General features: G+C 34.4%; 1 protein-coding gene across 3 annotated transcripts in view; it reads right to left on the minus strand.

Annotated features, from left to right (window-relative positions):
* Med13 (mediator complex subunit 13) overlaps window positions 1–14,469 on the minus strand; it is an 85,914-nt gene extending 71,445 nt beyond the window's left edge. Inside the window, exons 1-2 of one of the 3 annotated variants that reach the window (XR_007342293.1) lie at window positions 14,164–14,469; window positions 4,144–4,312 (exon numbers count right to left, since the gene is read on the minus strand). Coding sequence is in view for 2 of the 3 variants with exons in the window: in XM_048788205.1 (XP_048644162.1) it covers window positions 4,144–4,220 (77 nt within the window). In the remaining variant the exon portion in view is untranslated. The remainder of the gene's footprint in view (window positions 1–4,143; window positions 4,313–14,163) is intronic. The other 2 variants (XM_048788205.1, XM_015495378.2) reach the window with 2 other exon arrangements.
* Between the last annotated feature and the right edge of the window lie 1,187 nt (window positions 14,470–15,656).

Genomic DNA, 15,656 nt, shown 5'->3' on the forward strand with positions numbered 1-15,656 from the left:
CTTTATGGGTGAAACTTAAAGCATATTCTTTCATCTACTGTCTTTAAAACAAAAAACAAAAACACTTGGTTGCTCCTGCTCAGAACGACCTGTTCTCAGTCTTGAATGTACTCTTGCTTCCTATTTAATAAAATCTGCTTGCTGTCACAAAAAATAAATAAGTAAAACCGTGACCAACTTCTTTAATGAAGCACCAAATATGTTAATTATAAATTTAAGTGCTCTATGGATAAGAGACCATCTAAAAGAACTTCCTCCAATGACAGAAATGTCATACAATACTCAATACAAAAGCCACTAGTCATATAACAAGCACTTGAAAGGCAGTTTGCAAAACTGAAGTTTTTTTGTTTTTCGTTTTTCCCCCTCAGGTACTGGGGGAAAAAGGGTCTTGTGCATGTTAAGCAAGCACCATACCACTGAGCTATATCCCTAGCCCTAATTTCAATAAATTGAATTTAAATTGACACAAGTGGCTAGTGGACATCTTAGACAGCACAGGTCAAAGACATCTTTTTTTTGCAGTACTGAGGATTGAACCCAGGGCCTTGAGCCTGCTAGGTAAGTACTACACTACTGAGTTACATTCCCAGCCCTAATTTCAATTAACTGAATTTAAAGAGCCACAAGTGGCTAGGGACTACCATACTTGGCAGCACAAATCTAAAATATCTTTATGCAGGTTTGAAGGAAGAGGACTAGGACTGAACCCAGGATTGCTACATTTGCAGCTTTTTAAATATTTTACTATTTTATTTGTTTGTTTGTTTACAGTACTAAGAATTGAACCCAGGAGTCCTTTATCACTTAGCTACATCACTGGCCCTTCTTTTTTTTTTTATTTTGAAATAAGGTCTTGCTAAGTTTCCCAGGCTGGCCTCAAACATGCCATCCTCCTGCCTCTCAGCCTCCCAAGTAGCTAGGATTACAAGTGTGTGCCAATAGGCTAAACAAGACGTTTTTTCCTATAAGGATCCAGATACAGCTGAGCTGGGGAGGTAGATCAGTGGTAGAGCACCTGCCTACTACTTGTGATGCCCTGGGTTTGATTCCCAAAATTGCAAAAAATAAAATAAAAAGATCCAAATATATATTTCAAACTAAGTATTTTAGGCTTTGTAGGCCATCTGTCTGACATAGTTACTCAACTCTGCTATAATTTTTTGAGCACTTTTCAGGTAGGCTAAGGCCAGGTAAGGTGGCATACACCTTTAATCCCAGTTACATGGAGGCTGAGGCAGAAGAATTGAGAATTTGAAGCCAAACTGGACAACATAACAAGACCTTGTCTTGATAAATAAATAAATGAATATTGTTACAATAAAATAGGCTAGGCTAAGTTATAATATTCAGTAGGTTTAATCCATTTTTGGCATATTTTCAACTTATGGGTTTATTAGGACAAAAATCCCATCATAAGCCAAGAAGCATCTGTAAAATAGAACAAATATAATGAATACACTGTAATAAATTGTGTGAATGAGGACGGACTCTCTAATTTCTTATTATACTTTCACCTTTTCACCTAAAGAAAGCACTTTATGGCTTCTCTGTGGCATATCTGAATAGTTCCACTCTCTTATATTCTCATACTTTGGAGCCATTGTAAGTAAAATAAGGGTTACTTGAATACAAGCAGATGACAAGTGATCTGATAACTAAGAGGGCTACTAAAGGACTAACAAGAGGGTAGCTATATAGCATAAATATTCTGGACAAAGGAAAGAATCAGGTTCTGGGCTGGACAGAGTGGGACTGCACAAAATTTTACCATATTACTCAGAATGAGGCACAATTTTTAAAACTTATGAATTGTTTATTTCTGGAATTTTCCATTTAACATTTTCAGACCTCAGACACAAGCAAATAAAACTGTAGAAGAAGTAGTACTGTCTATGTGGACACTGCTAATTGCCTACCCAAAATCCACATTCTCTCCTTCTTTTGTCTATTCCCCTTTTCTTCTTTTTTTTTTTTTTTAGTTGACGGACCTTTATTTTATTCATATACTTACATGTGGTGCTGAGAATTGAACCCAGTGCCTCACACTTGCAAGTCAAGTGCTCTACACTGAGCCACAATCCCAGCCCCGCCTTTTAATCTTACTAAGAAAACTCCTACATTGTTCATAGTGGTTATTTTATTTTTCCAAATAAAAGGTACTTCTTTCTGATAGAATGGCCAGTGATACATCAGGTTTCCAATAACTAATCTTCTCTCTGCCCTCATCTTCTGCATATCAGGTGTGAAGGTTCAATATTCACTGGGAGTATAAGGATGAAGCTAAATATTGAAGATGTCCCAGCAGAAGAATATAAGGAACCTTAAATCCTTGACGACATTACTAAACTGATACACCAGAATTATCTACCTCCAGATTCCTTACTACTTGCCATGAAACCCAGGTACTTAAGTTTTCCTGCCATTTGCAGAATGCATTCCTATGTTATTTTGTTAACAATAAATTTGTCAATTTTCAGAAGGAGGGGAAATCAAAGAACTTTTATATTCCCAAAATTATCTACTCATCCAATCAACTAAAAAGAAAAGCTTGAAAAAAAACACCAGGTGTACATGAAAAGATGATAGGCATATATAATCATAATCAAATGTTGACTTCATATCTTCCCACATCATTCAGAAAAACAAATTCCCTTAAGTATCTCTACTTGCCATTGGTTCATCTCAAAGCCTCACTAATTCAACAACTGCTTAGGACTGAATTTTCTGATAGACTATTTTGTATTATTCAAATCACAGAGAAATGTAGTGACCTGAAACTTTTAAGTGAAGAAGAAAAGAGTTATCTAGGGGCTGGGGCTGGGGCTTAAGCGGTAGCGCACTCGCCTGGCATGGGTGCAGCCCGGGTTCAATCCTCAGCACCACATACAAACAAAGATGTTGTGTCTTCTGAAAACTCTTTTCTTTTTTTTTTTTAATATTTTATTTACATTTTAGTTATCTATCTTAAAGCCTTCCATGCCAAACTCAGAAAGTTAAGTATTGTGTGCTTTCTCTCATATGTGGAAGCTAGAGAGGAAAAAGGAAAAGGAAACTGAGGGGAATCTCATGAAAATGGAAGGGAGACCAGCAGAGTAGAGAAAAGGAATGGTGGCGGGGAGGGAAGAAGAAGAAAAAGAGAAGGAGGGGGCAAGAAGGAGGGAAGGGCATGGGGGAATAATAAAGACGAAATTATATTATTTTTTTAAATATTTATTTTTTAGTTGTAGTTGGACACAATGCCTTCATTTTATTTATTTATTTATTTTTATGTGGTGCTGAGGTTCAAACCCAGGGTCTCGAACCTTCGAGGAAAGCGCTCTACCACTGAGCCACAACCCCAGCCGCAAATTATACTATTTTGTTTTTTCTTTTTTTGGTACTGAGGTAAGGTGCCCCTGGGTACTATTGTGCCACATCCCCAGTCTTTTTATTTTTTCTTTTGAGACAGGGACTAAGTTGTTGATGCTGAACTCAAACTTGTGACCCTCCCATTTCAGCCTCCCAAATCACTAAGATTACAGGCATGCACCAACACACCTAGTCAAATCATATTGTCATATTATGTGCATGTATGAATATGTAACAACAAATCCTACTAGTATGTATAATTATAATGCGCCAATTAAAATATGGGAAAAATAAATAAAATTTTTTTAAAAAGACAGTTTTTTATAATGTATATGTTAAGGGGCAAGTAAAGTGGTCAACAAATGCTTGAGCCAGGCATGGTGGCATATACCTGCAGTCCCAGCTACTCAGAAGACTGATATAAGATCACTTGAACTCAGGAGTTTGAGGTCGGCCTGGGCAATTTAATGAAACGTTTCCCCAAAAACTGCTGGGCATAGTGGCACAGTCCTATCATCCTAGCTAGTAAGGATATTGAGAAAGAAGGATCACAAATTCAAGACCAGCCTCAGGAACATAGGGAAATGAAGCTCAGTGGCAAAGATCTATCCTGATACACTTGATGCCCTGAATTCAATCCCCAGTAGGACAAAGAAAAGGGAAAAGAAAAAAGAATAAAACAGAATACTTAGAGTGCTTTGCCAAAGTTAACTTCCTGAACATGTGCATTCATTCTCTGTAGTTATAAAATGAAAAAGAAATATTAAAAAAAAGTTAATTAAGACAGCTTACCTTTTATTTATAGGTTTTTCATCTTTTTCATAAGGCTTTACAAACCACTTGCCAATACGTACAAAGTTCCGGTTCATTAAACACCGTTCCAACAGATTGTGAACTGCTTTGAAAAGCAGAGTACGGCATTCATAGGAAAGTCCATTCTCCCACACTCCATCTTCTTCTTCTAAAAAAGAAATGAAGGAAGCAAAAAGCATTAAATAAAAGATACAATTTAAATTCTATATTCACAATCCCTACTCTACCTAAGAAAATTAAACTACAATCATTCGATATATTTCTAGACATCAAAGTATCAGGTTTCAAAGTTACTCCCCAAGAAATAAAAGGCCTAATTGCTATGCATTCTATCAAGTTGCCTGAAGTTTATTTGCACAATGTAAAATATGGGAATGATATTATAAATGTACTGATTGATTTCTCTATCAATGAAAAGTCCACCTGCTTGTATAATTTGGAAAATATTAAACATACTCTATGATGCCAATTTCTAAACTGGCTCACTTACTAGTTACCTTCTCCTAATTCTTTCAATCATTCAACCTGCCCCCACTCCCTCCCCAAAAAAACAGCACTAGCCAATTAATAATTAAATTCAAAACATTTCATGTCCATTGGCATTCTAATTCACGACTCAACTATAAAATTAAGTGATGAATAAAAAGAAAGCCAGTGGCACAGAGCCTAACAAGCAACGCATTATCAGCTACCTTAGGTCTCATTTTAACCAAATGATTTCCATGATTATGATTCAGTACAGAATCTTTTATTAGGGGAAGAAACTTAAAGGATTTAGGCATTCCCAGCATTAAGTTATAGCTATCCTCACTAACTATTAGCCTTAATTTTTGACAGCCAATCTATTAATCACTCCAAGTTAATCTACCAAATAAATAAGTCATTTTGAGATAAGTTGGAATGAATTCAGTAACCAATTTTTTCCCTCTATCCATTTCCTGCCTATAACAAAGCATCCAATGAATTCCACTACAAATAATACCACTTTAACATTTTAAATTTTTATATTTCTTAATTATTTAATTCAAATATAAAAATCTTCCCATAGCCTTTATAACTTTATAAATATTTTCTGAATTTGAATCATCTTCATTCACTAAGTAAAAATAGAGAAAACATTTGTTGCCAAAATATATTTACTAAACCTATAGAAAAATAACATATATACTATGAGCTTTTGAATAAAAGAGATGCATTAAGAGTAGAACATGGGCTGGGCACAGGGGCACACATCTGTAATCCCAGTACCTTGGGAGGCTGAGGCAGGAGGATTGTGAGTTCAAAGCCAACCTCAGCAAAAGGGAGGTGCTAAGCAACTCAGTGAGACTCTAAATTAAACACAAAATAGGGGTGGGGATGTGGCTCAATGGTTTTGTGCCCCCAAGTTCAATCCTGGGTAAACACCCCCATCCTCCCCCAAAAAAGAGTAGCACATGGTATTCAGAGCTTATACAACAAATGAGTATAATAAACATTAACTAAAAAGTATAATGACAGTGGACTGTAACTGCACTAGAAACTCTGTGCCACTACAAAGGTTAATGATGATTTGTATTGTTCTTTCAAGTGTTTCCTAAGTGCTAAAACTCTTTCAAAGCAACTAACTGGTTTTTCAAAAAGAAGTTTTAGAAAATGACAATACTTGAGAGTTGGAAAAACATTTCTAAACATTATAACATTAATCATTAACATCAAATAAGAAAACTTCACATTCTATGGAAGAGACACTCATTAACTTCCATTTAACGTTAAAATGCTTACAAGGTTTCATTTTATTAAAGAAAGTATTAGGCTAAGAGAAAAGGAAATTGGCACATAGTGACTTCACTTTAATTAGTTAAAGGTCTAAATCACAAATAAATTTGTAAGTTGCTGAGGAAAAAAAGAATCTTACTTGCTCTGCTTTCAGCTTAATGAAGACCTATCATTTAAAAATTAAATAGCTATGTTAAAACTTTTACCTCAAATTATGACTTACAATTTCTAGAAATAAGTTTCTAATTCCAGTAGTATTGTGTAGGAATCTCTCTCCCAATTCTTAACCTCTTTATGACTTATTCAGTATCCTTTATTACCACTTACCTCAAAAATCCCTACCTTCTAAGAAGCACAATGGTTTTAACATCTGTCCTATACAAATAGCCTGTTAACAAGTTTTCCTAACTTCAGGTATGTTTTAAATCAAAGACCCAATACACAAAGTTGCTATTCTACATATAAAAGTTATACAGTTGCAATAAACCTCAAATAAATTATTCACTTAAAAATGAGGGACTGGGGATGTGGCTCAAGTGGTAACATGCTCGCCTGGCATGCACAAGGCACTGGGTTCGATCCTCAGCACCACATAAAAATAAAATAAAGATGTGTGTCCACCGAAAATTAAAAAATTCTCTCTAAAAGTAAATAAATTAATTAAAATAAAATAAAATAAAGATGTTTTGAAAGAAAAAAAAATTTTAAATGAGCTGGGTGTGGTGGCACACACCTGTAATCCCAGGGGCTCAGGAGGCTAAGGCAGGAGGATCAGGAGTTTCAAAGCCAGCTCCAGCAATTTAGTGAGACCCTAAGCAACTCAGTGATACTCTGTCTCTAAATATAATAAAAAACAGGGCTGGGGATGTGGCTTCATGGTTGAGTGTCCTTGAGTTCAATCACCGATACAAAAAAACAAAAAAAACTTAAAAATGAATTTGCCTCATTCTGAAAAATAGTTTAAGTATAAAGTTGCAATTCATGAAACACCATCCAACAGATTGTGAATTCCTTTGAAATAATTAAAAATCTTTGGAATAAATTATAATTTATAAATTTCATATAAAATTCTGAAAATTTTATGGTGTAAAGAAATCCACTGCAGTCAAACTCACAGCTAAATAATTTAAGAATACTAAATGTGGTTTAGGAATTAATCAGTATTAATTTGAAAGTACTTCTCTTTCCTTACTCTAAAATTTATCTGAAGAAACTCATGTGAACTTAATGCTGTCAAGCAGACATCTCATGACCCCCAAATGCACACAATTCTCATTAACACTAAACAAATGTTATACAGAAAACAAAAGAGTAAAGCCCATCTGATGGGGTTTTCCAAAGCCAACAAATCTCTGAAGTATATATATCTTTACCTACAAGTGACTATGTAAACATTACACTTAAGTAATAGACTTTCAGTTTTTTGTTGAAGACATAATAAGTCCTAACAACGCTCCATGAAAAGTTTGAAGTTACTGGTTTTGTTTTTAGGGAGAGTGTCACTTAGAAACAAGAGGCCTACTGAGCCAAGTTTCTAATATTCTGATTTTGCAATAACAATAATAATGGTATTTTCTACATGTACTCACATATATAAAAGATGAAATGGTACAACCAACCCTCTAAGACATTAGAAATATGCAGCTCTAACACTAATTAAAAGAGGTTCTTAAATCTCAACACCAATATTATAACGGGGAGAAGGAAAATGGAACACATGGCAAATCTTTACCTAGTTCTTTTGAACTTAATCAACCATACTCTAATGAAAAAAGTCTGCTTAATGCCTTTAAATGTTTTTCTCCCCTTGTGTCTCTATCCCCACAGAATACAGTTTCAGTTTTGTTTTTAATAATATTTTTCCATTGCTATTAACACTATAACTTTTAAATCATCAGTATTACTTAAAATTTTTTACAAAGCATTTATTTGCAGAACACAAAAATTAAAATGCTAAATTTGATTACCATGTTTTTTCTGAGGCTACAAATTATAGTGGTGTCAAAGTGTGTCACAGGCCATCAAAATAATTCCTTCAACAACAAAAAAAATGAAGATCAAAACCAAAAAAGCTATATACCCAATACTCATCATTATTCTCAAAACTGACATCTTTAAATATCTCCATGGTATCAACTGCTTTTAAAAAAGCAATCTTCCTATAATTCTGCTGAACTATTAAAATACAACATGCATTAGTGAATACAGAAAGAATGGTTCCAAATTTAACATGGTAGAAAAATACTATGTATTTCCTAAAAGAATAAAGAAAAATATTTAAAATGTTTAATCAGTGTTTGTCTTTAACAATAATTTCTCGTTCATAATCAATTCATTCAACAAATACTACTGAGTGCCTTAAATTGGCAGTACTATTTATTTATGGCAAAACCTAGAAATTTTTAATTTAAAAACAGCTTGAGGGCTGGGGTTATAGTTCAGTGGTAGAGCACTTGTCTCCCATGCATGAGGCACTGGGTTCAATCCTCAGCACCACATAAATAAAATAAAGGTATTGTGCCCATCTACAACTAAAAACAAAAAAGAAAGAAAAAAAAAAAAAAAACAGCTTGATATGTTGATTATTTTCTTTGGTTGCTTTTTCAAAAAGGACAGTCCTCACAAGAAATACAGCAAATGAAGTTATCACCTAAAAAACTAGCCAAATAAAGAACTGGGTCACAAGTAAAGTTTACAACATTAGACATTGGTGAATTAACTCTCTTTAGGCTACGTAAGGCAAAAAAAACAATTGCTTTTTAGTTTGGCTAGCACTAGGTAACTACTATAGATGGTTGCTGTTTTGCATTTGTCAACCCTGTTAAAAGCTGTCACATGGTTATGGTCCACTATAATTAGTATCCTTCAACAACAGCATCCAAAATTAAATCTGGAACAATGGCCCACTTAAAATTTGAGTTGTACACATTATGATGGAATTCTGGTACAATAAAAATATTTGAATAGATTGCTAAAATCCAGTATACAGACCCCAAGAACTAGGAAAAAGAAGAAATATTTAGACTTGATTGAGTCTGTTTTTGAGTTCTCAAGATGACAGTTTTCTCTGAGAGCCTCATTGCAGCCTAACTTGGGAGTAGTTTTATTTTTATTTTAAGGGGAATAATAAAGCCAATGAGGATAGCAATAAATTCCAAAAAAGTCAGGCTACAAGTTGGATGCACTGACACATGCCTTGTGATCCCAACTACTCTCGGGAGGCTAAAGTTAGGAGTACCTCAAATTTGAAGACAGCCTGCATAGCATAGTGAGAATCCATCTCAAAAAAAAAGAGACAGAGAGAGAGAGAGAGAAAGCAGAAAGTACACAGAAAACTCTTCTCCTTCAAGGACAGACTGATGAAAATGGAACAATCTTGCTTTGCAGTATGCTTGAAAGAACCAATCAATGTCACCCACTAGAAACTTCTGACTGGAGGACTAGAGCTAAGATTTTTCCCAAGACCAGTTTTATAGTTCTCACCCACAACCACACAACCATTAAATAAAATGTGCTGCCAGGCATGACAATACATGCCTGTGACTCAGGGGCTGAGGTAGGAGGATTCAAGTTCAAGGCCAGCTTCAGCAACTTAGTGAGAGCCTGTCTCTAATACAAAAGAAGGACTAGGGATATGGCTCAGTGGTTAAGCACCCCTAAATTCAATTCAATCCCTGGTACAAAACAAAACAAAACAAAAAGCTGCTACAAAATTAAATTTAAAAAGAAAATCTGTACCCAAAAAGTTTTGTCCCTGATCCTTTTTCTATCAAAAAGATCAAAATGGATTCAGATTCTCCTCAGGAGAGTAAAGAGTGAAAAGTAATTATTCAGCTTTCAAATCAAAAGATTTTTTTGGAACAAATATCTTTCTGGAATATTATAGTTAGACTAACCCCAGTTAAAACAAATCCTAATTCAAAAGATCATCTGTTCTTTACAAATTACTTTGTTGAACAGTAGAGACAACTGATACAAAATGAATGAGGGTTTAAAGTAAGCATAAAATCACATTTGGTATGCTTTAGCTAATCTTTACTAATTAGCAATAAAATAAGTTAATATTCTATTTCTACATATCAGCTAAACTTGAAAGGAAGATGACTCAAACAAGTGCTAAGTGACATGAGAAGATGAAATTTAACATGTACTTTGGATCCTGACTAGATTCCTCAGAACTGTCAAAATGTAGCAATTTAGCTGGTATCCTAGAACAGAAAAAGAACATTAGGTTAAAAAAAAAAGGAAATCCAGATAAAGCACATACATACCTTAGTTAATAATAAAGTGTGTATACTAGTTCATTAGTTGTGAAAAATACATCATTCTAATACAGGTATTAACAATAAACTGAGAGAGTTACACAGGAACACTCTATACACCCTTTATAACTTTTATGTAAATATAACCTTTGTAACTTTTATGTAAATATAAAACTATCCAGGCTGAGTTATGGCTCAGTGGTAGAGTGCTTGCCTTGCAAGTGTGAGGCACTGGATTTCATTCTCAGCACTTCGTACAAAATAAATAAACAAAAGTATTATGTCCATCTACAACTAAAAATGTTTAAAAAAAAACATAAAACTACCTTAAAATTAAAGATTTTTTTATTTAAAATATTTATTTTTTAGTTGTAGGTAGACACACAATACCTTCACTTATTTATCTCCATGTGGTGCTAAAGATCAAACCCAGGGCCCCGCATGTGCTAGGCAAGCGCTCTACCACTGAGCTACAACCCCAGGCCCTTAAGATTTATTTTTAAAAAATATACTATGGGTGACACAAAGATGTCAAAGAGGTTAAGCAAAAACAATTGTGTACTTTTATAATCAAACATTCCAGTTAGAAAAACTGAGACTTCTAGTCTTCTTTGCAAAAAGAAATACATTTCCTCCTCCCCACAAAAAGTGACAAACAGAGAAGGTGGGGAGGATATTATCAGCATAATCACAAACATTTCAGTAACAAGATGTGTTAGGTGCTGAACCAAACAGAAGGACACTGCCTGTGACAAGCAGGCTCAAGCTAAATTAATCAGCTTTTTAGTTGCCACCTGGGTCCTTCCGGTTCCCCTTTCCTCAGTCCTACACCTCCACTTGGAACTCAGGATGCCTCCTGCAGCTGATGCCACCCCCACTGTCCAGCTGCTCTCTTCTCAGGAGAGCACAAAAGAAAGGAAAGGAATACAGTGCCACAGATGGGAAGAAATGAAAAAGAGTTAGAGAGAGAGAGAGAGAGAGAGACACTAATTGCCCCAAAAGGGAGGCAGACAGTGTCCCTGGAGCAAAGAAAAGGGCAAGACAAATATACTCCATCTGAAAAGTGCTTATTATTAGGATATGTTTGATTTAAGTAACAACAGTCTAAATTAAACGACAGGTTAAAACAAAAACTAAAACATAAATACCACTGAATATGTAAACTGTAATAGTACAGGACAAGCTTTTGAACAGTAAATATGATTTACATACTATTCTTGATTGAAATAGTAAAACAAAATAATTATTTCCACTTTGATACATCTTAAAGGTATTAACTATTAACAGCATTCAGCAAAATCTGACAAATAAAACCTAATCTCCCAAAATTGCTTTCAACACTTTCAGGATCAATATCTATTTTAAAGTATGGGTGCTATCATTTTAAAAAGTTATGCTAAAAACCTAAGTTAACTAAAGGAGAAATTTTAAAAATGATAACCCAGTTTCATTAGAGAAAACATAGCTGACTGATAATATGAAACCTAGAAGGAAACAATGTCCACATACTGTAGTGTTTTAACAACATTACAGGGAAACAGCTCACATTTAACTTTAATAGACTTTTCACCTTCAAATTTAGTCCTTCTATGATAAAACTAAATACTATATATCAAAAAGTATCGTTGATTCCACAAAATGTATGTCATGAATTTTTTCTTTTTAAAGGTTTGTTCAGATGTTAACAAGATTCCAACTTAAGATTCCAACTTAAAAGCCAAAACCTACAAATCAGCATTATAGTTGTTTGGGGTTTTGTGTGTATCTGTATTGCTGGGAATTAAACTTAGGGTCCCATGCATGCTGGGCAAGTGCCCTATCACTAAGCTATAAACTCTCAGCTAACTGTTTGGAGACTTACATTAATAGACTATCCATAAATTATTAGAGACTTTTAATGTTAACAGATTACTATAAACTATTGACAAACTGCAATTTTGGATAATCCATAATTGTTGATAATACTGTAATGCTGCTGGGGATGTAGCTCAGTTGTAGAGCACTTGCCAAGCATGCATAAGGCCCTGGGTTCAAGTCCCAGCCCCACTAAAACCAAAAACTTTCAATACATTTTAGTGAAGTGACTTTAATGATCACTTAAAGATTAAATAACTCACATATGCCCAAGTCAATGAAAGAAAAAGGAAGCTGGTAGGCTTAGCTTTCGGCATAGCAATTAGAAAGCAACATCTTGCTAAAACTATTAGGAATTTTAAATCCTGACATACATGTATGATACATACATACAAACTAATTATTTTACATATTTAGAACAGTATTACATACTTAGAACTAAGTCTACACTCTGGTAGGCCATCTTAGAAAAGTTGAAAAGCTTTATCATAAAAGAACTGCAATCACTTCAAAAATAAGAACACTGAAAAATGTTTTCATGAGAAGGTAAAAAGCAATTATCAGAACAAACAAAATTAACACACACACATTCCTAAACAAATGTTAGTTTTACTAAGTACTAGTTCAAGATACAGACACCTGGATTACATTTCATTAAAAAAAATAAAAAAAAACCTTCAGGCCAGACAATAACAGAAAACTTCAGAGTGCTCAATTTCGAATAGGAAAGCTTTTTTTAAATGATCTAAAGAAAGACAATAAAATGAATTAGGCATAACTTTCCTATGTTTATACATGAATATACCACCAGTGAAACTCCACATCATTTACAACCACAAGAATGGGATTCTAATTAGAATAAGCTACATTCCATACATGTATGTCAAAAATACTTTACTGTCATGTATATCTAAAAAGAACAAATAAAAAAGTAAAATGACCTAAAAATCCTAAATTTAACTGTCAAAAATCATTGAAATGGGCTGGGGATGTGGCTCAAGCGGTAGCGCGCTCGCCTGGCATGCGTGCGGCCCGGGTTCGATCCTCAGCACCACATACAAACAACGATGTTGTGTCCGCCAAAAACTGAAAAATAAATATTAAAATTCTCTCTCTCCTCTCTCTTAAAAAAAAAAAAAATCATTGAAATAACCGGCTAAAGTTATTTCTTATTGCATTCAACTAATCATTTACATTCCTATCATCAAAGATTCAGTTAACAGACTCTTACAGTCTAAAGTAAACACAAGCCTCAGTAATTACATGAAGAGCTATAGTTTTTCTTTCTAAAGTAGCATTTGGTCCTAAAAGTTGAGAAAATAAGAAGGAAGTAATCATTAATTTGCTCACAAAATTATTTATGTGTAATCTTCTAGATTACGACCCTCTGTCCTATAAAAGCTAAACAAGTTGGCTCTTGTCTCCTTATCTTTGATGTAACAGTATCTAAAAGAGTCACTTTCCAAAAATAACAAAATTAACATGTCTTTACAAGCAAATAAAACAACAAAATAACTACATACCTTGAAAAATATATCAGAGAAAGCTACATTTCTAGATACTCCTACAATGTCTCTATATTCATGCAAAAGAGAGCAGTGGCAGAACTGACTCCAAGTTGAGTTACACTTGGTTTCAAAACTATTATGTAACTGTGCTAAAAACTTTATGTTCCTAGATTCCATTTTTCTTAGGTTAATGTTACATGCCTTCTTTAGATTTCTAAACACTTGTGAGAAATTAAAGAAGGAAGCTGTATATTGGAAGGAGACCGTAATTCAAAGATTAAAAAGCCTCCCACAGGACTCGGGGTATAGAACAGTGCTACATCACTTACCTAGGACACAGGAAGCCCCGAGTTGAAGCCCCAAGTTCAATCCCCAGTGCAAGAGAAAAGTAAATAAAGCCTCCCATAACATGCATGAATGATTTAAATAAAATAGTAAATTGAAACATGAAACTGTATTTTTATCTGGCTTTGATATCTAACAGTGGTGTACACAGATGTGGCACCACGCACCAGCCCCCCCCCCACCACACACCACCTTAATTTGTAATACAAAAAGTATTTTGGGAAATGTATACAATGTTGTTAAATCATTGGCTAGAAATAGTAAATTGTTTTCACCTGATAAGTCATGGTGAATCAGGTCAGCAAAATTGGGATCTTCACCCCACCAAAATATCCATAACTCTCTTCTTCCAGGTCTTTGATCTCGCCGCCAAACACCAAGCACATCTGCCTTAAGACAGCGACTAAAACTGCTCAAAATGGGGTCTTCTTCTGTCACCGGAAACAGAATAGGGGCAGAAGTTGGACCTTGCCATACATATCTTTTCCATTTAATTCCTGTCAAGTCAGCCTAAAGAAAAGAAAGTATGATTTTTTTATTATTGTACATTCACTCAAAGTCAAAAAGTATTCAATACAAAGTCCCCAATTTCAATGGGACATTAAAATTTTTCAATGCTGCTTATAACGCTGAAAGCAGATTATGACAAAAAAAAAAAAACTTTAATTCAACAACCAGGAATTTAAGGAAAAAAAGAAAAACAGTTAAAAATTAACACCAACATGCCACTGAACAGCACAACAAAAACAATGCATCTCAAGTAGAAATAAGAGGAACATTAAATAAAAACATGTTCTTTAGTACTGCACACTGAGTATACATTTCCTCTCCTAAATTCTAATCTGAACTGGTCACATTTGTTTCTTGGCATCAAACTTTGCACCAACAATTAATTCTTAAACTCATCACTCCAAGTTTACAGAAGTCATGGCTTTAGAGACATCTGAATAATTCTTTTAAAAAAGCCCTCTTAATTCTTCACTCACACACCTCTTCAGGAAAAGTCAAATAGCTGCTCCCAAAGAAATGTCAGATTTATGTTAGTCTATCTTCCAAGAACCTGATCCTAAAAGTACCAAAAATAGATCCGGGTTGGAGAAGATAGAAATGTTAAACCTGCTCTATGTCTTATTATATCTGAAGAGATGCTGATTAATGCACATTGTCAAGAAAACTAACATTTTATAATAGGTAAGTGCATTAAAGATCTCCATTTAGCATTATGAAAGAAATTCAACCAAGGCAATTCAATAATTTAACTTAAAGAGAGAAAGTATAAGATGCCAAAAATGAAACTGCTGATACATGACTGGCAGCTTACACTTGCCAACTACTTGCGCTCCGCCCACTTCACTTACCTATCATATACTCTCAATATTTCTCACAGCACAGAAAAGATTTTTAAAAAGTCACTCAAACTTTAAGTCAATGATGAACCTAAGCTATTGTCCAATTCAGGACTTGATATTTGCAACAGTTGGCACTTTTGAAAGTCTTAACTGTTGGATGTTACTAAACCTGGAGCAACCTACACAATTGTAATGCCTACATCCAGCTTCCCCAGATTTTTCACTCCAATAAAAACAAGGAGCAGCCGGCTGAAAATACTCTCAAGCAGGCAAAACAGACAAATACAGAAACGTTTAGTGCAAAACCACTGCACCTCCTCCATTAGTCCCTCCACTCTCCCAAAAACATAATGTTCTAATAAAAGCAAGATGGCTTGAAATTGTCAAAATGGCAAACTGTTTCCAAAGTTTAAAAAAGA

This window comes from Marmota marmota, unplaced genomic scaffold (assembly GCF_001458135.2).
Source record: "Marmota marmota marmota unplaced genomic scaffold, marMar, whole genome shotgun sequence".
Classification (NCBI taxonomy): Eukaryota; Metazoa; Chordata; class Mammalia; order Rodentia; family Sciuridae; genus Marmota; species Marmota marmota.